Source organism: Dendropsophus ebraccatus, chromosome 14 (genome assembly GCF_027789765.1).
Source record: "Dendropsophus ebraccatus isolate aDenEbr1 chromosome 14, aDenEbr1.pat, whole genome shotgun sequence".
Classification (NCBI taxonomy): Eukaryota; Metazoa; Chordata; class Amphibia; order Anura; family Hylidae; genus Dendropsophus; species Dendropsophus ebraccatus.
This window is the reverse complement of record NC_091467.1, coordinates 37,755,248-37,779,594: the sequence shown is the minus strand read 5'-3', so window position 1 is coordinate 37,779,594 and position 24,347 is coordinate 37,755,248. Positions and strand designations below refer to the sequence as shown.

Genomic DNA, 24,347 nt, shown 5'->3' with positions numbered 1-24,347 from the left:
GTACTGTAGTGATTATACTGAGCACTTATCAGTGTAATAAATGAGTATTGTAGGTAATTATTGGTGGCTGCTGGAACCAATTAATCACATTTACATTATTTCCTATGGGAAGACACTGCTCGGTTTTCAAACTGCTTGGTTCTCAAACTGCCTTCCGGAACCAATTAAGTTCGAGAACCGAGGTACCACTGTATACACATTCCCCACCCACCGTTTATAAATGATCCACTATGTCCTGTACAGTATAGTGCTGTCCTGTACTGTACTGCATACCTCCTAACTTTTGCAAGGCGCAAAGAGGGACATGTGCGCCGCGGTCCCCATAGCCACGCCCCCATATCAACCCTCCATAGCCATGCCCGCATAGCAACCCTCCATAGCTACTCCCCTACAGTCACCACATGCTGCTGACTGAATAGTGCCCTATACAGTATCCAATCCCCAAAAAACGCCCTATATAGTATCCAATCCCCCATTATAGTGCCCCACATAGTAGCCAATGCCCCCATATAGTGCCCCACATAGTAGCCAATGCCCCCATATAGTGCCCCACATAGTAGCCAATGCCCCATATAGTGCCCCACATAGTAGCCAATCACCATATAGTGCCCCACATAGTAGCCAATCACCATATAGTGCCCCACATAGTAGCCAATCCCCATATAGTACCCCACATAGTAGCCAATCCCTCCATATAGTGCCCACATAATAGCCAATTCCCCCACATAGTAGCCAATCCCTCCATATAGTGCCCCACATAGTAGCCAATCCCTCCATATAGTGCCCCACATAGTAGCCAATCCCCCATATAGCGCCCCACATAGTAGCCAATCCCCCATAGAGTGCCCCACATAGTAGCCAATGCCCCCATATATGCCCCACATAGTAGCCAATCCCCCATAGAGTGCCCCACATAGTAGCCAATGCCCCATATAGTGCCCACATAGTAGCCAATCCCCCATAGAGTGCCCCACATAGTAGCCAATGCCCCCATATATGCCCCACATAGTAGCCAATCCCCCCATATAGTGCCCATATAGTAGCCAATCCCCCATACAGTGCTCCACATTGTAGCCAATCCCCCATAGAGTGCCCCACATAGTAGCCAATCCCTCCATATAGTGCCCCACATAGTAGCCAATGCCCCCATATATGCCCCACATAGTAGCCAATCCCCCATAGAGTGCCCCACATAGTAGCCAATCCCTCCATATAGTGCCCCACATAGTAGCCAATGCCCCCATATATGCCCCACATAGTAGCCAATCCCCCATAGAGTGCCCCACATAGTAGCCAATGTCCCCATATAGTGCCCCACATAGTAGCCAATGCCCCATATAGTGCCCACATAGTAGCCAATGCCCCCATATATGCCCCACATAGTAGCCAATGCCCCCATATAGTGCCCACATAGTAGATAATCCACCCACATAGTAGCCAATCCCCCATATAGCGCCCCACAGAGTAGCCAATCCCCCCATTAGTGTGGCCCCAGCGAAAAAATAAACCAATAACTCACCTGTCCGCCGGTCCCAGCAGCTCCTCTCCCGGCAGAGCGCGCACTCCCTTCATCCTCCGGGGCGGGCAGCGGGGTACAGAGTAACTGACTGTACCGGAAGTGATTCATGACAGAGGCTGCAGGTCACTTCCGGTACAGTCAGTGTCTGTATACCCCGCTGCCCTCCCCGGAGGATGAAGGTAGTACGCGCTCTGCCTGGAGAGGAGCTGCTGGGACCGGCGGACAGGTGAGTTACTGGTTTATTGTTTTTTTCGCTGGGGCCACATATAATGCGGGACACGGGGGGCAGTTCCGGGACCGCGGGACAGCACCCCGAAAACGGGACTGTCCCGCGGAATCTGGGGCGGTTGGGAGGTATGGTACTGTAGTGATTATACTGAGCACTTATCAGTGTAATAAATGAGTATTGTAGGTAATTATTGGTGGCTGCTGGAACCAATTAATCACATTTACATTATTTCCTATGGGAAGACACTGCTCGGTTTTCAAACTGCTTGGTTCTCAAACTGCCTTCCGGAACCAATTAAAGGGAACCTGTCACCCCCCGTGCCGGGGTGACAGGCTCCCGACCCCCTGTTAGAGCCCCCTATACTCACCTGATCCCGCCGGGCTGCAGCGGCTGAGATCTTCATCACCCGACCACATCCAGAAGCGGGACCCGGCGGGATCAGGTGAGTATAGGGGGCTCTAACAGGGGGTCGGGAGCCTGTCACCCCGGCACGGGGGGTGACAGGTTCCCTTTAAGTTCAAGAACCGAGGTACCACTGTATACACATTCCCCACCCACCGTTTATAAATCATCCACTATGAATAAAATACACATATGTGGTATCGCCTTGTCCGTAATGACCCCATCTATAAACTCATTACATTCATTATGCCGCTCGATTAACGCTGTAAAAAAATAAATAAAAAGCTAATCAAAGTGACTTTTTTTTGTTAATCCTGCCCCCTAAAAAATACAGAAAAAAGCTATTAAAACGTACCCAAAAGGTCAGCTTATGCTGGGAAAAAAAAGCCCTCACATAACTTCATTGGCGAAAAAATAAAAAATTTACTGCTCTTATAATATGCAAGACAAACAGTTTTTATAGTATAAATGCCATAAACTATAACAAAAGCTATATAAAATTGATATCACTGTAATCGTACCGTCCTGACGAATAACGATAACATGTCATATGTGATGTATAGTAAACGGCATACAAAAAAATGCTAAAAAACAGCTGCTAAATTGTGTCTTTTATTCGTACCACCTCATAAAAAATTTAATAAAAATTTATCACGGTGTCACATGTCCCCTCGAATGGTACCGATGGAAACATCAACTTGTCTTACACAAATATTTTGGCACCGCAAGGCCTCTGTGACATGGTATGATGGCTAAAAAAACCTGAAATAAAAAAGGCCCCAAAATTCAACAGGTCTCTGTTATGTCTGAGGTCTGTGGTTGAGTCAGGTGACACACTGCGGCCACATATGTTAGTATTTGCTGTGTTAGAGGAAAAAATGGATTAAAATGGAATATCTGCTTAAAAAAAAAAAATTTAAATTTCTCCTCCAACCTGCATAAATTTCTATGAAACATCTAAAGGGTTAATAAACTTGTGAAATGTTACTTTGAATACTTTGAGGGGTGCTCATAACTGAGCTGGTCCCTAATAAAATCAGAATTTGAAATTTTCCTGAAAATTAAAAAAATAGCTGCAAAATTTCTAAGCCCTCTAACATCCTAACAAGTAAAAGGACGTTCACCAAATTATGTCACCATAAAGCAGACAGGTTGTAAATGGTGCAGTAATAATTAGTTCATATGGCATGACTATTTTTGTTAGAACAAGAGAATTTTTAATATAAAGAAATCTAATATAAAGAACTTTTTCAAATTTTTGCGCAAATGTTTTTTTTTTCACAAAAAAACGACTAAATGTATCAACCAAAGTATACCACAAACATAAAGAGGAATATGTCACGAAAAAAAAATCTCAGAATAACCGCGATAATTAAAAGCATCGCAGAGTTATATCTACATAAAGAGAGACAGGTCAGATTTGAAAAATAGGTCCTGGGCATTAAAGGGGTTGTCCGGCGATAAAAAATTATTCACAGAATAACACACATTACAAAGTTATACAACTTTGTAATGTATGTTATGTCTGTGAATGGCCCCCTTCCCTGTGTCCCACCACCCCCACCCGTGTACCCGGAAGTGTGGTGCGCTATACATTACCTGTCACGTGCCGACCACGGTCTCCGATCCTCAGCAGTGACGTCTTCTTCGGGAGCCCAGCGGATATTCCCGAGTGCCAGCCGCCCTCTGCAGCGTCATCCGAAGCTCAGCCGCGATTGGCTGAGCATAACTGTGCTCAGCCAATCGCGGCTGAGCTGCTGATGACGTGGCCGCGTCATCAGCCGCTCAGCCGCGATTGGCTGAGCACAGTTATGCTCAGCCAATCGCGGCTGAGCTTCGGATGACGCTGCAGAGGGTGGCCGGCATTCGGGAAGATCCGCCGGCCTCCCGAAGAAGACGTCACTGCTGACGATCGGAGACCGTGGACGACACGATATGCGGTGAGTATAATGCACCACACTTCCGGGTCTAGCGTGGGTGGGGGGAAACACGGGGAAGGGGGCCATTCACAGACATAACATACATTACAAAGTTGTATAACTTTGTAATGTGTGTTATTCTGTGAATAATTTTTTATCGCCGGACAACCCCTTTAAGGCCAAAACAGGCTGAAGAGGCAAGGGGTTAAGGGCCTTTACAGTGGCCGATTATCATGAAAAAAATAAAAGAAATTGTTCAAATTGTCATAGTGTACAAGTTTTTTTTTTCGTAAAAAAATTCTAGGTTTCCTGTGACCAACTCAAGGTTTTCTGCTGCCTTAGGCGAAACCTGAAATGGCCGCCCCCCCACTCTCGTGCCCTTCCTCCCCAAACCTTTTGAAAATCATAAGTAAGGATTGGTATCCATTGAGGTCGCAGGCAGATGGCAGCAGGGTTGTCCTCTTGCTCATTCTCTGAATGTGTCTGTTACATATCAAAGGGTTTTTTTTATGACAGGTATTTTTTAACATAGTGCTTCAGCATAGACCTGGTTTTCTTCATTAGGATGCATGCACACTACGGAATACGTGCGGAAAGGCCGCTTTGGATTCCGTCGCTGGCCCTTGCTCGCGGTTGCGCGCATCACCGCCTGAGCCATAGACTTCATTCTAGGCACAGGCGGATTCCACCGTCTGTTGAAAGAATTGACATGTCAATTCTTTCGGCGGACAGCGGAATTGGCCCGGCCATAAAATGGTGTTCATGGCACGGCCAGAGATACGTGCTGCGGCGAGCAGGGGCCAGCGACAGAATCCGCAGCGGCCTTTATACGCGTATTCCGTAGTGTGCATGCACCCTCACACAACCCCTTTAGGGGTAACACTGTTAGAAGCAACACTTTTTTACCTTTTAACACTAATATATATATATATTTATTTATTTATAAGGCAGCTGTCACAGGGCAGTTTTCTTTTTTAAAGCCACCACTGCAATTTTGGAGCCAAAGCCATTAGAGGATCCAGCAGGAAGGAGAAGTACCTGACTTCTTTATATTGTCCACTTCTGTTAGTTTTGGTCCAGTATCTGCTATGTGACAGCTGCCAGACAAGAGAAGCGCTAGTGCGGGGCTGTAGAGGAGGTCCCCAGCACCGGAGCACAATGCAAATCCTCGGCACTTCCTGTCAGTGAGGCCGGGCGCAGGCAGTGACGAGGACAGGCGCCTCCTGAGCTCCCACATCACGCGGGAAGCTGGAAGTAGTAAGCGACAGTAATGGAGAGAATAGACGAGCAGCCCTCTGAGACGGTAAAGCAGCCTGTTCACACTGTAGTGATGTCTGGGTACAGAACACGCAGCTACCGCAGCTTCTGTGTACGGGGGCCGCATGGTGCTCGGCGTGTAGTATTCATGTATAACCACAGGACGCGGATGTAGGCGGGAGATGCCGAGTATAACAGCCGGTACCGGCAGCACCGAGCCTCTCCCGCGCAGACAAGAGCCGTGTACTATCGCTCATCGCAGTCTTCCGTTACTGACATTTTGAGGAAATCATAGATGCAGTTCTAGCTAGTTTATAACTGTGTGTCAGACATGGGGATGCCACCTCAAAGCCTGATGTGTGCCATAGTGCCCGGCATGGGGATGCCACCTCAAAGCCTAATGTGTGCCAGGCATGGGGATGCCACCTCAAAGCCTAGGGGATGCCACCTCAAATCCTGATGTGTGCCATAGTGCCCGGAATGGGGATGCCACCTCAAAGCCTAATGTGTGCCAGGCATGGGGATGCCACCTCAAAGCCTAGGGGATGCCACCTCAAATCCTGATGTGTGCCATAGTGCCCGGAATGGGGATGCCACCTCAAAGCCTAATGTGTGCCAGGCATGGGGATGCCACCTCAAAGCCTGATGTGTGCCATAGAGCTGTGGGGGCTGTGGCTGCTGGAGAGGATGTTGACAGAGGGATGCTCAGTGTCCCTCCAGTGCCCTGTGTCCCCCTGCCACCATCTCCAGCAGCCACAGCCCGCACAGCTCTGGGAGTCGGGTCGTGACATCACCATTTTGTCCAGGAAGTGAAACCCTGATGCAGTAGTAAGTGCAGGGAAAAAACACTTTCTAAGCATTTCCCGTAATAAGTGGATATTGGTGATTTGTAGAGATGAGCGAACCTCGAGCATGCTCGAGTCCATCCGAATCCGAACGTTCGGCATTTGATTAGCGGTGGCTGCTGAAGTTGGATAAAGCCCTAAGGCTATGTGGAAAACATGAATATAGTCATTGGCTGTATCCATGTTTTCCAGACAACCTTAGAGCTTTATCCAACTTCATCAGCCCCCGCTAATCAAATGCCAAACATTCGGGTTCGGATGAACTTGAGCATGCTCGAGGTTCGCTCATCTCTAGTGATTTGTATAACTTTTGAGGGGCAATAAACTACTTTAATAAATATTTTTGCCTTCTCCTATAAATGCCACTGCCAGTTTTGACAGTGGCATTTAAATGGCTAAAAGACTGACATCAGCGTGATCGATGATGTCTGTTGTTGCAACTGCAGGAAGCAGATAACACTCAGTGTATGGAAAAAGGCTTTGCTTTTGAGTCAGCTGCAAACAACCCATAAAGGAATTATGCCGCTAGGATTTGAGTAACCTTCAATCATGACAGTTGCGTCAGGAGTTTAGCTGTATATGTCAACCAAAATTCTGCTGCTCTGGTGATATGGGAGGTTCTTTACTACTGCTTCCGCAAAGTATATATGTAGAGCAGCAGTGGTGATGTCCTCTCCTCATCCGTTATTAGTCCAGCCCACATAGGCGGGGCTTCATTAGAATCAATAAATTACTTAAAGTGACTGTACCACCAGGCCCAGGCTGAAGCACTGGAGGCGGGCTGACCCACTCTTAGTGGGAGGAAACCCTAGCCCCACTATGATAGGTTCCATTGATTCTAATGGAGTCACGTCATGGAGGGGCTGGGGTTTCTTCCCACTGGGGGTAGGTCGGCCAGCCTCCAGTGCTTCAGCCTGGGCCTGGTGGTACAGTCACTTTATACCTATCATTTAGGGTATAAACACACACACCGTATACGCAGCGTATTTACTGCTGCGATACGTAGCAAATACGCAACAAATACGCAGCAGATTAGATCTAAATAACTGAACACAGCATCAAATCTGCTGCAGATCTGCGTATTTGCTGCGTATCTGCTGCGTATACGGTAGGGATGCACGATGCACCGAAATATTGATACTACTATCGATATTTCGGGCAGAAAAACGGTTCGATACCAGGATTTCCTGGTACCGATACTTTGTTAATTTGCATAATAGTGCAGTTTAACATAAAGTATAATACAGAGAACACGGCCATCAGCTATCTGAGCGCCGGCCGTGTTCTCTGTATGCCTCTCCCTGCTCCCACCTCTCACCTCCGCTGCTCTCTCTCCCTCCGTTCCCGGCGGCGCCAATTTCAAATAGCCGGCGCATAGCAATTGCTAGTGCCGGCTATGTAACTGTGTTGATGCCACTGTCACACTGACAGCGGCATTAACCCCTCCTAAGCCGCTCCGTATGCAGCAGGGGTCGGCTACTGTGTGTAGCAGACCCCCTGCTGCCGGTGTCTCTCTGATAATAGGGTCCGGCTCAGCCAGACCCTGTTATCAGGGAGATGATTTATGTGGCATGTGGAGCTGCACGGAGGAAAGCGGGATGTCGGGGAGAGGAGGACAGAGAGGGAGAGCGGGAGGTGAGGAGGCTGAAGACGAAGAGCGGGACGTCGGGGAGAGGAGGACAGAGAAGGCTGGAGGTGAGGAGGCTGAAGAGGGAGAGCGGGTGGTCCAGGAGTGAGGAGAAGGGAGAGGAGGTGAGGAGGCTGAAGAGGGAGAGCGGGAGGACGGAGGAGAAGGCTGGAGGTGACGTGAGGAGGAGATGCGGCCACTCCATCTGGCTGCACTGTGAGGTGGGGGCCGCAGGACTGTGAGGAGGAGCGGCCGGGGCCCTCAGATAACTCCCGGGCAGACATCAGTGGGGGATGACCAGGAGGTCGGCCATGCTCTGACGGGGGAGGGGGGCTGTAACCTGCAGATTACCCTGCCGCCCAGATCCTGGTCACCATATCCTGAAAGAAGGAAAAGTGCAACTACAGCCCTCAGCATCCCAATAGCTGAACTGTGTGTTACATGACTACAGCCCCCACCATCCTCCTGGTAGCTGAAGTGTGTGTGTTACATGACTACAGCCCCCACCATCCCCCTGGTAGCTGAAGTGTGTGTTACATGACTACAGCCCCCACCATCCCCCTGGTAGCTGAAGTGTCTGTGTTACATGACTACAACCCCCACCATCCCCCTGGTAGCTGAAGTGTGTGTTACATGACTACAGCCCCCACCATCCCCCTGGTAGCTGAAGTGTGTGTTACATGACTACAGCCCCCACCATCCTCCTGGTAGCTGAAGTGTGTGTGTGTTACATGACTACAGCCCCCACCATCCTCCTGGTAGTTGAACTGTGTGTGTTACATGACTACAGCCCCCACCATCCCCCTGGTAGCTGAAGTGTGTGTGTTACATGACTACAGCCCCCACCATCCTCCTGGTAGCTGAACTGTGTGTGTTACATGACTACAGCCCCCACCATCCCCCTGGTAGCTGAAGTGTGTGTGTTACATGACTACAGCCCCCACCATCCTCCTGGTAGCTGAACTGTGTGTGTTACATGACTACAGCCCCCACCATCCTCCTGATAGCTGAAGTGTGTGTTACATGACTACAGCCCCGATCATCCCCCTGGTAGCTGAAGTGTGTGTGTTACATGACTACAGCCCACTCCATCCCCTTGATAGCTGGTGTGTTACATGACTACAGCCCCCATCATCCCCAGCTAGCTAGTGTTACATGACTTCAATTTCTGTTCTTGTGGGTTTTTTTTATGTAATTTATTAAGTATCGAGCATTGAAAAAAAAAAGTTGGTATTGGTATCGAACTCAAAATTCTGGTATCGTGACATCACTAGTATACGGTGTGTGTGTTTGTACCCTTAAAGAGAACCAATCACACAGAAATTGGCTATAAAGTTAAAGGGGTTGTCCAGGGAAAAAAAAATTCTTTCAAATCAACTGGTGTCAGAAAGGTATATAGATTTGTAATTTACTTCTATTCAAAAATCTTAAGTCTTCCCATACATATAAGCTACTATATATCCTGCAGGAAATGTTGTTTATTTACATTCAGAAACAGTGCTCTCTGCTGACATCTCTGGCCGAGTCAGGAACTGTCCAGAGTAGTAGCCAATGCCCATAGAAAACCTCTCCTGAGAAAACTGGTGTAAAGTATACTGGTTTGTCAGTAAAGATAATATACAAGGTGAAGAGAGAAAAATATATTATAATATAATGTACATTTCCAACCTAATAAAAACATTGAACCAGAAAACCTCTCCTGCTCAGGACAGTTCCTGACTCAGCCAGAGATGTCAGCAGAGAGCACTGTTTCTGAATGTAAATAAACAACACTTCCTGCAGGATATATAGTAGCTTATAAGTATGGAAAGACTTAAGATTTTTAAATAGAAGTAAATTACAAATCTATATAACTTTCTGACACCAGTTAATTTGAAAGAATTTTTTTTTCGCTGGACAACCCCTTTAAGGAAACGTGCTGGTAGATCAGCCAGCAAGCTTCCTAACCATCCCCCTGTCCCCTCCGTCCCCTGTACATAGAGCCCGCAAAGTTAGTTTATTAGTCTCCCTGGCTCTATGCAAATTACCATGTAATCACGGTGGGCGGGCGGCTTCTTTAAGTAGTCACGGTGGGCAGGTGTCTTCTTCAAGTAGTCCGTGTCCTGGTTAGACTCCGGCACTGTAATCACGCCCCTCTGGGCGTGTGTAAAAAGCACAACATGGTGACGTCATTAGGGGGGGCCGGCATTGCACGACGACCTGGCCGACGTCTTTACTAAGCTGCGCATGCGCAGTACTGTGGGTGAAGCCGCTGCTGTACTACGCCGCGCAGGCGCAGTACCGCAGCGTCTTCTCTGGCTGCACTGCACATGCGCAGCTTAGTAAAGACGTCCGCCAGGCCGACGTGCAATGCCGCCCCCTCCCTAATGACGTCACCATCCGGCTCTTTCTACACACGCCCAGAGGGGCGTGATTACAGTGCCGGAACCGGCCCAGGACACGGACTACTTGAAGAAGACACCCGCCCACCGTGACTACTTGAAGAAGCCGCCCGCCCACCGTGACTACTTACATGTTAATTTGCATAGAGCCCGGGAGACTAATAAACTAACTTTGCGGGCTCTATGTACAGAGGATGGAGGGGACACGGGGATGGTTCGGAAGCGTGCTGGCTGATCTACCAGCACGTTTCCTTAACTTTATAGCCAATTTTTGTGTGATTGGTTCCCTTTAACCCCTTCGTGCTGCAGCTAGTTTGGGCCTTAATGACCAGGCTAATTTTTCAAAATCTGACCTGTCTCACTTTATGCTCTTATAGCTCAGTGATGCTTTAACGTATGCTAGCGATTCTGAGATTGTTTTTTCGTCACATATGGCACTTTATGTTAGTGGCAAAATTTGGTCACTACTTTGTGTGTTTTTTGTGAAAAACCTCAAAATATCATGAAAAATTTAAAAAATTTGCATTTTATGAACTTTGAAATTCTCTGCTTCTAAAAAAAGAAAGTCGTAGCACATAAATTAGTTACTAAGTCACATTACCAATATGTCTTCTTTATTCTGGCATAATTTTGTAAACATATTTTACTTTTTTAGGGTGTTATGGGGCTTAGAAATTTATCAGCAAATTATCACATTTTCGTGAAACTGATTTTTTTAGGGACCAGTTCTTTTTTTAAATGGATTTAGAAGTCTGGTATCCTGAAAACCCCCATAAGTGACCCCATTTTGGAAACTACACACCTTAAAGAATTAATCTAGGGGTATAATGAGCATTTTAACCCTACAGGGGCTGGAGGAAAGTATTCACAATTAGGCAGTAAAAAAATGGAAAATTTAAATTTTCCAATAATATATACGTTTAGATTAAAGTTTCTCATTTTCAAAAGGAATATGAGACAAAAAGCACCCCAAAATTTGTAATGCAGGTTCTCTTGAGTACAACGGTACCCCATATGTGGGCGTAAACCACTGTATGGGCACACTGCAGGGCTCAGAAGGAAGGGAGCGCCAATTACCTTTTCCAATGCAAATTTTGCTGAAGAAGTTTCTGAGCGCCAGGTGCTTTTTCAGTGCCCCTGTAGTGTCAGCAGAGAGAAAACCCCCCATAAGTCACCCCATTTTGGAAAGTGCACCCCTCAAAGAATTCATCTTGGGGTGTGGTGACCATTTTTACCCCACAGGTATTAGAGGAAAGTATTCAAAATTGGCCAGTAAAAATGAAAAACTCGAGTTTTTCCAATAATATGTTAGTTTAGTTTGAAATTTCTCAATTTCACGAGGAACAAGAGGAAAAAAGTACCCCAAAATTTGTAACGCAGGTTCTCCTAAGTGAAAAGGTACCTCATATGTGGGCATAAACCACTGCATGGGCACACAGGAGGGCTCAGAAGGGAAGGAGTGCCAATTAGCTTTTTCAATGCAGATTTTGCTGAAGAAGTTTCCGAGCGCCAGGTGCGTTTGCAGAGCCCCTGTAGTGTCCGCAGAGTAAAAATAAGTCACCCCATTTTGGAAAGTGCACCCCTCAAAGAATTTATTCTGGGGTGTGGTGAGCATTTTGACCCCACAGGTATTTGAGGAAAGTATTCAAAAGTAGACAGTAAAAATGAAAAACTCGAATTTTTCCAATATGTTCCTTTAGTTTGAAATTTCTCAATTTCACGAGGAACAGGAGAGAAATGTCACCCCAATATATGTAAAGCAGGTTCTCCTGAGTAGAACGGTACCCCATATGTGGGCATAAACCACTGCATGGGCACACAGCCGGGCTCAGAAGGGAAGGAGCGCCAATTAGCATTTTCAGTGCAGATTTTTCTGAAGAAGTTTCTGAGTGCCAGGTGCGTTTGCAGAGCCCCTGTAGTGTCAGCAGAAGAGAACCCCCCAAAAGTCACACAACCTGAGGTGGTTACAGGTAATCTGGGGTGGTTACGGACAACATGGGGTGGTCACGGGCAACCTGCTGTGGTTACGGCAACGTGGGGTGGTTACAGGCAACGTGGGGTGGTTACGGGCAACGTGGGGTGGTTATGGGCAACGTGTGGTGGTCACGGGCAACCTGCTGTGGTTACGGCAACGTGGGGTGGTTACAGATAAACTGAAGTTCTTATAGGCAATCTGGGGTGGGTACCTGTAATCTGACATGGGCACCGCAATCTGGAGGGGGTCATTGGCAATTTGGGGTGGTCAGAGGCGACGTGTGGTGGTCAGAGGCGACGTGTGGTGGTCAGAGGCGACGTGTGGTGGTCAGAGGCGACGTGTGGTGGTCAGAGGCATCGTGGCGTGGTCAGAGGCATCGTGGCGTGGTCAGAGGCATCGTGGCGTGGTCAGAGGCATCGTGGCGTGGTCAGAGGCAACGCGCTGTGGTTACGTGCAATCTGGGGGGGTTATATGTAATCTGGCATGATTACGGGGAACCTGGGGGGGTTATGTGCAACCTGGAAGGGTTACAGACAATCTGGGATTGTTACTGATAAACTGAAGTGCTTAAAGGTAATCTGGGGTGGGTACATGTAATTTGGGGTGGTTACGGGCAATCTGGAGGGGGTCATTGGCAACGTGCGGTGGTTACGGGCAACGTGCGGTGGTTACGGGCAACGTGCGGTGGTTACGGGCAACGTGCGGTGGTTACGAGCAACGTGCGGTGGTTACGGGTAATCTGGGGAGGGGTTAGTGCATGCGCACTTCATAACCAGCCAGGACGTCGAGGAGGACGGAGCTCCAGGAGCAGATGAGTATATGGGGAAGGGGGGGGTGACTGGGGGACGGGGGTGACAGGGGGGGTGGGGGGCGACTTGGGGGGTGGGGGGACATCACTTTTTATCCCCTGTCACCAATCATTCATGGTGACGGGATAAAAAGTGCCGGCGGCACATGGCACAAGCGATCAGCGGTATATAGTATATACCGCTGATCGCTTGTACCGGGACCCCACAGGGGGTCCCCGATGACTGCCTCATGCTCTCCGCTACCTCCGGTGCCGGAGAGCATGGGGCTTTCATTCATTTTAACTTTTCCATCGCTGTGAACCGACATTAGTCGGTTCACAGAGATGGCGGCGGCCATCTTAGAAATGATGGCTGCCGGGGGAGGGGGGTTAGTGATCGCCCTACTAGGGGGGGCTGATCTGAGGTCTGGGGGACATTTATTTCATCTCCCCCCGCCGTAGATTCACGGCGGGGGGAGATGAAGGGCGGCGGCAGTAATCCCCTTTACCGACGGCCGCCGCTATAACGTTAATAGCGGCGATCGTCGGTAAGGGGGGGGGGGGGGGCGGGACGGACCCCACACACTGCCCCAACCCCTCAGCTACCTCCGGTAGCCGGGGGGATGGGGTGGGGGCCGTCCCGGCCCCGCAGCCTTATTCTCTGCCATCGCCGTAAAAAGCTGATGGCAGCAGAATAAGGACCATTAGTGACCGCCGTAAAAAGCCGTATCGGCGGTCACTAAGGGGTTAAACAAACTTCACCTGCTGCTCTATTTAAAGTCTATAGAGCTATTTACGTCAGTTGCATATTCTTTGAATGGAGCTGAACAGTTTTATCACCTATCCTATGGATAGTTTATAAATTTTTATTACTTTAAAACAGACTCCACACTGCTATTGCATATTCCATTTACATTTTTCCTACTGTAATTGTGTGGTGTTTTGGTTTTTATTTTATCTGATCTAGATTGTACAAGGACTTGGTCGAAGAAACACGCACATTGGGTTCAGTTGGGCACCAGGGGAATTGCTGCTTTATGAGACCCAGTACCCAAAAACAGGTATTTTAAGTTACCGTATATTCTTTCTACTATATAGTAGGTTATTGACAATCCTCCCCAAATAAGTAGTAAGAAAATTCCTATGTACAGAAACACGCGGCGGTCCCGGGTGCCGCGTGTAGCCCGGGACCGTAGGTATTAGCGGGCACGGTCCGATCGCCGTGCCCGCTAATACAGTAATCAGATGCAGCTGTCAAACATGACAGCTGCATCCGATTACCGGACGCAGCGTCATCCCTGGTGTCTAGTGGGGAGATCGCTCCTCCGGGATGTTATCCCGGAGGAGCGATCTCCGTAAATGAAGCCGGCCGGGGACTGCTCCAAGATGGTGCCGTCCCCGGCTCGGAACTCGTTTACTTCCGGCTGCAGCAGCCGGAAGTAAACGAGTGCCTATCTCATGGATCTCTGCAGCATATCTATGCTGCAGAGATCTCAATGAGACATCAGTGTACTTATACTAGAAGTCCCCCAGGGGGGCTTCTAGTATAAGTGTAAAAGTTAAAAAAAAAAATGTCATTATTAGTAAAAAGCCCCCTCCCCTAATAAAAGTCTGAATCACCCCCCTTTTCCCAGGTTATAAATAAAAGTAAATAAATAAATAAATAAACATGTTTGCTATCGCCGCGTGCGTAATCGCCCGAACTATTAATTAATCACATTCCTGATATCGCACGGTAAATGGCGTCAGCGCAAAAAAATCCCAAAGTGCAAAATTGCGCATTTTTGGTTGCATCAAATCCAGAAAAATTGTAATGAAAAGCGATCAAAAAGTCGTATATGCGCAATCAAGGTACCGATAGAAAGATCACATCATGGCGCAAAAAATGACACCTCACACAGCCCCATAGAACAAAGGATAAAAGCGCTATAAGCCTGGGAATGGAGCGGTTTTAAGTGTCGTATATTTGTTGACAATGGTTTAAATTTTTTACAGGCCATCAGATACAATATAAGTTATACATGTTATATATCGTTTTAATCGTAACGACTTGAGGAACATATATAACAAGTCAGTTTTACCCCAGGGCGAATGGCGTAAAAACACATTTCCCCCAAATAAACAAAATGCGTTTTTTTTTCAATTTCACCACACTTTGAATTTTTTTCTGGATTCGCAGTGTACTTTATGCAAAAATTCAGCCTGTCATTGCAAAGTACAATTAGTGACGCAAAAAATAAGGGCTCATGTGGGTCTCTAGGTGGAAAAATGCAAGTGCTATGACCTTTTAAGCACAAGGAGGAAAAACCGAAAACGCAAAAATCAAAATTGGCTCTGTCCTTAAGGGGTTAAAGAGGACTTGTCAGCAGCTTTTTATCACCCAAAAAACTAAAGTGTACAATAGGGCGTCTTACCCTAAATCTATAGATGCCACTCTTATCTCAATCCATTACTCCAGTGCTGAGATAAGTGTCCGAAATAATATGCAAATTAGGGCATAAAGCCCTAAAGTGTTCCTCTGGCCTGCAAAAGGCCCATTTACTCTAAGGGTACTATTACATGGGCGGATAAAGGCCTGATCAATTTTGTAAACGAGTGCCGATCTGCTGAGCCTATTACGCGGCCCAATAATAGTTTAATAAGGGCTGCACGGACATCGATTAAGTTGGACACAGCCCTAGGAAGTCTGGGAAAGTATAGATACGCCCAATAAGCTGTCGTGTAGCCCTGGCCACATGATTGCGCTGTGTAGTAGGCACCTTAAGTGAGCGCTGACCTAGCAGATTGGCAGTCGGTTACCTTACAGAGTGCCTTGTCTAATATGGCCTTTAGGCTTTATTCACCTATCCTGTGAGTTTGTCTGTGATTTATACACCTATCCTGTGATTTTGTCTGGAATCCATGAAAAAACGGGATCCCTGTGCCCCCCCCCCCAAGGCATGGGCTGACCTGGCAGCATGGCAGAGCATACCCACAGGCCCCCCCCCCCTCCTTGGCAGTGTACCTATACTATTGCTCCTAGAACAATCCGGCTACCTAAAAAGTTGCCTTTTGCTGATTCTTACAGACATTTTTTGCACGTTCAGCTTAAAAACAAACTGGAAAATACTATAAATAATAAAACTTATTTTATTTCTCTGCAGACAGTGCACATTTGGCAACTTCAGGGGCCATAGTTTTTCTCCACAATGATAATGATCTCTACTCACCTGTACTGAGAAAGCTATTTAATGAGTCCCATGGAATTTTTGTTGGCCTTCAAAAGAGTGGAGAAGAAGCATCCAGCAGGACACGTAAAGCTCAGTATGTGATAAGTATTGTGGTTATAGCTGGGTAATAGCCATGTTCACACATGTGCCTGGTTCCTTTTTGAAATGTAACTGTCATTTTAAATATTACAAGCAATAGTACAAGCAATTTTAGGAAACTCTGTAATAGGTTTTAAAAGGAAAAAAAGCCTCTTTCTGTATTCAAAAAGCTGTTTTGCAGCCCCCTCCCCTCTGTTCATTATCAGGCAAAGTCGTTTACATTACAGAGGAGCAAAGTGAAGATAGTTTGCCGAGTCCATTATAACCTATGGAGGAAGGAGAGGCCGAGGGGATGAGTGAGCAGGAACAGGAGACAAACAGCTCTGCAATTTGGCGACTGGGCACGTAAAACAGTGGATTCAGAGGACAGAAAGCTCAGTGCTGGTCTGGGACCTTGGTGAGAAAGGATTGCAGGAATGATGTGTTGTGCAGAGCTGCCTTTTCTCCTCTTCCTGCTCACTCATCCTTCTTGGCCCTTCCCCCCCCCCCACCATATGTAATAATGGGCACAGCAGAACCCATCTTCTCCTCGACTTTGCCTAATGAACAGATAAGAAGTGAGGTGGAAAGGCTGCAAAACAGCTTTTTGAGTACAGAAAGAGTCAGTGATGTTGGTGGCGAAAGGCAGTGGCCATAATGGAAAATCATGAACAAGCCCTTCCCCTCTTTATACAGAGAGAGAGAAGCTGCAGTGAGAGCACTCTGTCTGTTATTGAAGGTGTATGGTCACCTAAGCCCTCCCCAAATGGTAGATTTGAGATTTCCTTAGGGTGCCTTCACAAGTAGCGGCAGCGGATTTGACTAAATGAATGAACACAGCATCAAATCTGCATCATTAAATCCGCTGCGGATCCGCAGCAGATTTGACAGTGCGGATTTAATGCTGTGTTCATTCATTTAGTCAAATCCGCTGCGGATCCGAAGTGGAAAATCCGCTACGTGTGAAGGCACCCTTATTCAGATTTTTTCTTTAATGGAACCTGACATTACATTGGGGTGATTCCTGGTGGCTTCTGCCTTGCAGGTCTTGGGATTGGGAGAAGCTGCTAGGGACAGCCCTGATGTTTTGTTGTTAAGGCAGCTTTAACGGGATTATCTAGGCATATTCCCTTGCACTGCCCGTAGGGCTTGGAAATATATATATATTTTTTTTGCTAAATAGAACATTTATTTGCCTGCAGACATCCTCCTATACTATTGTAATGGTGTTTAAGGCAACAAATGTACAGCTTTAGGGTGCTTTCACACACAGTGTATCCGCAGCGGATTTTACAGTGCGGATTTAATGCTGTGTTTATTCATTTAGTCAAATCTGCTGCGGATCCGCAGCAGAAAATCCGCTGCAGATCCAGTAGGTGTGAAGGCACCCTTACACAGTAATATGTGCCCCAAATAAGTAGTTATGCCCAATAAATGTCTCTATGTACGTTGTCTCAGTGCATCCATAGAGTATTTAGGCCCCTCTGTGTCCCCACATAGTTGTTGGGCTCACTCTGTGTATCCATGTTGCTAGCCTGACCAGTAAGTAGAATCCCCCATGAATCTGTTTCTCACATAGAGTCCTCCTAGAAGTTAGCGCCCCAATTAAGTTAATTTCCCCATGTAGTAAGCCCCCAGGAGGTAATTATTCCTGCAAGCCCTTTTCCTTGTGTACTCCATCTTTGCTGCACGTATCACTTACATGGGTTGCAAGGGTTAAACCGCACATCTTTCTCCTTGGTTCTTGCTCTGAGTACTTCCGGGTCCCGCATTTTCCTACTTGCGGCAGCAGTGGGAGCAGAGGTCAGAGGTTATCGGCGCACTGCTGTCTGATGACCACCATTCTCTCCTCCACCAGCAAGTATGAAAATGTGCAGGGATGGTCCGGAAGTCATCAGAGCAAGAGCCAAGGAGAAAGATGTGTGGCTTAACCCTTTCTGCGCGACAGCATGTAATGCTGCGTTTATACAAAGAGATTTATCTGACAGATATTTTAAGCCAAAGCAAGGAATGGATTTGAAATAAGGAGAAATCTGTCTTTCCTTTATGACCTGTTCTCTGATTATGGTCTGTTCCTGGCTTTGGCTTTAATGAACAGTGATACAGAGGTTAATTCTGTATCAACTATCCAGTCTCAGGGATTTTGTCATCTGACTAGGGCTTATTTTTTGGAGTATGGCTTATATTGCAAGCCTACTCTAAAAAGCTTGGGAATGAATCTAGGCCTTATTTTTGGAAAAACTTGGTAGATAAAAAAAATCACATTTAAGCTCTTAATGCTCATGCACACTGAGCAATAGAAGAGGAATTGAAGAGGAAAGATTTGTGCTTGAAAATTCCTCTTCTATTCTGCTCTGGGAGCGGAATTATTTCATATTTTAGGCCCTGTTCCCACTGAGGAAAGGAAGCTGAATTCCGCGACGGAATTGTCCGCCGCGGAATGCCGTTAGCCTCCCGCTCATAATGGGAGTCTATGGGAGGTGCGCGCTCCTGCTCTGTACGCGCTGAAGAATGGACATGTTCATTCTTCAGCACGGACAGGGCAGGAACGCGCGCCTCCCATAGACTCCCATTATGAGCGGGAGGCTAACGGCATTCCGTCGCGGAATTCCGCTACCTTTCCTCAGTGGGAACGGGGCCTTATGGGAGGAATTTAAAGCAGAAGTTAAGAAGTTTAAGAATTAAAATTCCTCGCCTATTGCTCAGTGTGCAAGGGCCCTTACAGAGGCATGTTGGTTCTTTGTTTCCATGGGGAAAAAAAAAAAGTTAAAGCCAGAGGAGTCCGTCAGTGGTCTTATCCCCTTTCCCGTAAAAATAAACATTAGTGTAGTATATAAATGTACTGAGAATTCCTATTTAGAACAGAAATGATGGACTTTCTTTTTGCTAAATGCTTATTTTGAGAAGTGTATTTGAGGTTTGCTGTTTAATTCTATGGATTTGTGTTAATGTTGTTTGTATCTAACTTTACAGATTGGTTCATGTGAGTAAACATTATCGCTCAGTTCTTCAGGCGTGTATGCAAGAAATGCACAAAGTGGCAAGTAAGAATCCAAACACTCACTACTGTGTTTTTGTTGTTGTTTTCTTCTCCTATAGGTTACCTAAGGGTGATATTACACAGGCCGATGGGGGCCCGATAATACCAGTAAACGAGCGCCGATCTGCTAGATTGGCGCTCTTTTACTGGGCCTATTACACGTCCCGATAATCATTTAACAAGGGCTGCATGGACATTGTTACCGATGTCCCTGCAGCCCTTGCTTAAACTGTATACTTTATTGGTAAGTCATAATTCCGCCTTTCATGGATGTGGTGGATGATTGCCAAGGGAATAAAAAAGGGGGATTTTAAAAAATTATTCACGATTTTCACAGAAAATTTATACACTGACTGGTTTAGGAATTATAAGAAAAGCACAGAGTGGGAAGAAGAAGAAGTGGGGGAGATTCCAGAGGTAGAATGGGATAACATTTTGGGAAACATTAGGAAAAGTAGTGTTAACAAAAATCACCAACTCATACAGTTTAAAATCATTCACCGTCTGCATTACCATCTGTCCGTTCTATTGATTTTTTTTTAAATTCAGAACAGGTACGCTGTAAGAGGAGGATAGTCACTATAGATGCAGCAACGTGAGACTGATAGTGATATATTGTCCGCTGGGACTGTGCTGTATATTAGAATTTAGGCTGAATGATTATATAGCTGGAAAACTGACAGGACACAGAGCTTATAATATTCCACACAGAATAGTTACAGCCGGTGACTGAGGAGAAGGTGTGACTGTTCTCTGCATTTAGTGGTCACTACTCACCTGGGCGGTTACCTGTAGTGATGTCCTCCTTATACTGCTCATCACTGCTGTCATCTGTCTCTTCTTCTTTTACTATCTTGTGCATAGCAATATTATGGTTCAGTTCCTTCCCTGCAGTGATGTCCTCTTTATACTGCTCATCACTGCCCACATCTGTCTCTTCTTCTTTTATTATCTTGTCTGTAGGATTAATAGAGTAAAGATCCTTCCCTGTAGTAATATCCTCCATATACTGCTCCTCACTGCTCACATCTGGCTCTTCTTTAACTTCTATCTTTATAGCATCAATATACTTCAGATCCTTCCCTGTAGTGATGTCTTCCTTATACTGCTCATCACTGCTGTCATTTGTCTCTTCTTCTTTTGCCCTTATGTCTGTAGCATTCATAAAGTTCAGATTCTTTCCCATAGAAATGTCCTCCTTATACTGCTCATCACTGCTCACATCTGTTTCTTCTTCTTTCATCATCATATATGTAACATTAATAGAATTCAAATCCTTCCCTGTAGTGATGTTCTCCTTATACTGCTCATCACTGCTCACATCTGTCTCTTCTTCTTCTTTTACTGTCATATCTGGAGCATTAATCTCAATTAGATCTTCCCCCTGATTCATAAGATGTGAGAGAAATATAGTAAAAGTCATCAGAAAGTAGGAGAAGTCAGGTGGGATGTACAGATCATAGGGAACATCTCCATCTACCTGATCCTGATCCTGTGGGAGAAGAGGACGGGGACATCTCTCTGGTGCTGTTCTCTTACTGGATCTGACTGGAGGGAACACATACAGAGACTGAATTCATTCTTTCCATCCAGATAATACAGAGAGGAGGTGTGTATATAGTCCTGTCTATTACCTGCTGATGGGAGGGGCTGCTGATCCTCCAGCATCACATCCTTGTACTGATCCTTGTGTCCTTCTACATACTCCCACTCCTCCATGGAGAAATAGACCGCCACGTCCTGACACCTTATAGGAACCTGACACACACAATGATCACACAGTCATCCCCCCCACCCCTCCAGTGGTGTTACTGGATAATGTCCCAGCATTCCCAGCAGCCACAGTCTCACCTCTCCACTCAGCAGCTCCACCATCTTGTTGGTGACTTCTAGGATCTTCTCTTCCTCCATTTCCTCATGTATCAGGGGCCCCGGGATTGGGCTCAGGGTTCTTCCCCATCCTTCACACCCAGTGGCCCCACAGCGCCCACTAGAGGACTTCTTCACTACTGTGTAATCCTGTGTATGGAGAGACACATTACTATCACTCCATCCATTCCCAGAATCCCTCACCTCTCCAGTCCTATCCATCTGTTATTCCATAGATAATGATGTCATGATGACATCACTCCCAGAATCCCTCACCTCCCAGTCCTATCCATCTGTTATCCATAGATAAGAATGATGTCATGATGACATCACTCCCAGAATCCCTCACCTCTCCAGTCCTATCCATCTGTTATTCATAGATAAGAATGATGTCATGATGACATCACTCCCAGAATCCCTCACCTCTCCAGTCCTATCCATCTGTTATTCCATAGATAAGAATGATGTCATGATGACATCACTCCCAGAATCCCTCACCTCTCCAGTCCTATCCATCTGTTATTCCATAGATAAGAATGATGTCATGATGACATCACTCCCAGAATCCCTCACCTCTCCAGTCCTATCCATCTGTTATTCCATAGATAAGAATGATGTCATGATGACATCACTCCCAGAATCCCTCACCTCTCCAGTCCTATCCATCTGTTATTCCATAGATAAGAATGATGTCATGATGACATCACTCCCAGAATCCCTCACCTCTCCAGTCCTATCCATCTGTTATTCCATAGATAAGAATGATGTCATGATGACATCACTCCCAGAATCCCTCACCTCCCCAGTAAGCAGGAAGAGTATGTGTAGGGTGAGGGTTATTATCCTCTCGGCCATCTTGTCTCTGTCTCTCTCCATGGTTGATGGGTCGGTCTCTTATATAGAAGATATCAGCAGAGGATCCTGGAGAGATGAATAGAAAGTAGATGATACAATGTATAATAAAGAATGGGAAGAAAAAGTACAACAATCCCGGCACAGCGATAGGAAGAAACAAGTTATGAATGTGTAAGATGTTTGAGCTCCTGTGATGTCAGAGAAAGAGAAATTAACAAATATAACTCTGGGAGTGCTTAAAGTGATTATCCAATGTGATCCCCCCATACTGTCCCCCTCCCCCTTAGCACAGCTGGATGCCCCCTCTCCCCTGAACACTGTAAATCTCCTACCTGTCTGGCAGCCAGTGGGCAGATCCCAGGAGGCAGCAGCAGCAGCAGCAGAGCACACTAGCAGGAGGAGGGGGAGGGGCAGGAAGGATTTCCACATGTACCTTGTGTCTGGCCCCTCCTCCTCTCCAGTGATTGGTGCTCCGGAGGCAAGGGGCGGGGCAGTCCAGCAGCTGCTGATAAACAAGTCAGGAAGCCGCCTGCAGAGCTGTACAGGAGCCGTGTGCTTCCCCTGTGCTTCCAGGACCTGCCATGATGTCACAGTCATGTGATCAGTCACATGGAGGTAGAGGAGGAGTCACATGATCAGGGGCTGCTGCTCAGTGTATGCAGGACTCTGCTGTGCTGGATGAGCTGTGTGTATGCAGCAGAGCTGTCTGCGTGTGATGTGTGTGGAGCAGAGCTGTGTGTGTGTGTGTGTTATATATGCTGCAGCAGAGCCCTGTGTGTAATGTACATGTAGCTGAGCTGTATATATGTGTGTAATGTACATGTAGCTGAGCTGTATGTGTGTAATGTACATGTAGCTGAGCTGTATGTGTGTAATGTACATGTAGCTGAGCTGTATATGTGTAATGTACATGTAGCTGAGCTGTATATGTGTGTAATGTACATGTAGCTGAGCTGTATGTGTGTAATGTACATGTAGCTGAGCTGTATGTGTGTAATGTACATGTAGCTGAGCTGTATATGTGTAATGTACATGTAGCTGAGCTGTATATGTGTAATGTACATGTAGCTGAGCTGTATATGTGTAATGTACCTGTAGCTGAGCTGTATTTGTGTGTAATGTACATGTAGCTGAGCTGTATGTGTGTAATGTACATGTAGCTGAGCTGTATATGTGTGTAATGTACATGTAGCTGAGCTGTATTTGTGTGTAATGTACATGTAGCTGAGCTGTATGTGTGTAATGTACATGTAGCTGAGCTGTATGTGTGTAATGTACATGTAGCTGAGCTGTATATGTGTGTAATGTACATGTAGCTGAGCTGTATTTGTGTGTAATGTACATGTAGCTGAGCTGTATGTGTGTAATGTACATGTAGCTGAGCTGTACAAGTTAGGGACAGAAATATTTGGACAGTGACACAAGTTTTGTTATTTTAGCTGTTTACAAAAACATGTTCAGAAATACAATTCTATATATAATATGGGCTGAAAGTGCACACTCCCAGCTGCAATATGAGAGTTTCCACATCCAAATCGGAGAAAGGCTTTAGGAATCATAGCTCTGTAATGCATGGCCTCCTCTTTTTTAAGGGACCAAAAGTAATTGGACAATGTTGCAATTAACTCTGAAGGCGTCTCCCTCGTTAACCTGTAATCAATGAAGTAGGTAAGAGGTCTGGGGTTGATTCCAGGTGTGTGGTTTTGCATTTGGAAGCTGTTGCTATGACCAGACAACATGCGGTCAAAGGAACTCTCAATTGAGGTGAAGCAGAACATCCTGAGGCTGAAAAAAAAGAAAAAATCCATCAGAGAGATAGCAGACATGAGAGATAGCAGACCTGCTTGGAGTAGCAAAATCAACAGTCGTGTACATTCTGAGAAAAAAGGAATTGACTGGTGAGCTTGGGAACTCAAAAAGGCCTGGGCGTCCACGGAAGACAACAGTGGTGGATGATCGCCGCATACTTTCTTTGGTGAAGAAAAACCCGTTCACAACATCAACTGAAGTCCAGAACACTCTCAGGGAAGTAGGTGTATCTGTCTCTAAGTCAACAGTAAAGAGAAGACTCCATGAAAGTAAATACAAAGGGTTCACATCTAGATGCAAACCATTCATCAATTCCAAAAATAGACAGGCCAGAGTTACATTTGCCGAAAAACACTTCAAGAAGCCAGCTCAGTTCTGGAAAAGTATTCTATGGACAGATGAGACAAAGATCAACCTGTACCAGAATGATGGGAAGAAAAAAGTTTAGAGAAGAAAGAGTACGGCACATGATCCAAGGCCATCCTCTGTAAAACATGGTGGAGGCAACGTGATGGCATGGGCATGCATGGCTTTCAATGGCACTGG

The 24,347-nt window shown here is 46.3% G+C and overlaps 2 protein-coding genes across 3 annotated transcripts in view; one reads left to right on the top strand and one right to left on the bottom strand.

Moving 5' to 3' along the window:
• The first annotated feature begins 5,194 nt into the window (after window positions 1-5,194).
• The window catches only part of NUP85 (nucleoporin 85), a 70,766-nt gene continuing 51,613 nt past the window's right edge, over window positions 5,195-24,347 (top strand). Inside the window, exons 1-4 of the mRNA XM_069952485.1 lie at window positions 5,195-5,372; window positions 13,909-14,002; window positions 16,085-16,244; window positions 19,202-19,272. Of these exons, the coding sequence (XP_069808586.1) occupies window positions 5,340-5,372; window positions 13,909-14,002; window positions 16,085-16,244; window positions 19,202-19,272 (358 nt within the window). The 5' untranslated portion in view covers window positions 5,195-5,339. The remainder of the gene's footprint in view (window positions 5,373-13,908; window positions 14,003-16,084; window positions 16,245-19,201; window positions 19,273-24,347) is intronic.
• Window positions 19,890-22,519, bottom strand: LOC138772237 (oocyte zinc finger protein XlCOF7.1-like). Of its 2 annotated transcripts, none has more exons than XM_069952488.1 (6): window positions 22,426-22,519; window positions 21,936-22,058; window positions 21,120-21,287; window positions 20,903-21,026; window positions 20,749-20,816; window positions 19,890-20,652 (listed from the first exon to the last, which is right to left on the bottom strand). In XM_069952488.1, the coding sequence occupies exons 2-6, from the start codon at window positions 22,011-22,013 to the stop codon at window positions 20,038-20,040; spliced, it is 1,053 nt and encodes a 350-aa protein (XP_069808589.1). In that variant the 5' UTR covers window positions 22,014-22,058; window positions 22,426-22,519; the 3' UTR covers window positions 19,890-20,037. The 2 variants fall into 2 exon arrangements, with proteins under 2 accessions (XP_069808589.1, XP_069808588.1); XM_069952487.1 differs by lacking the exon at window positions 22,426-22,519 and adding an exon at window positions 22,325-22,394 and having other exon boundaries at window positions 19,891-20,652.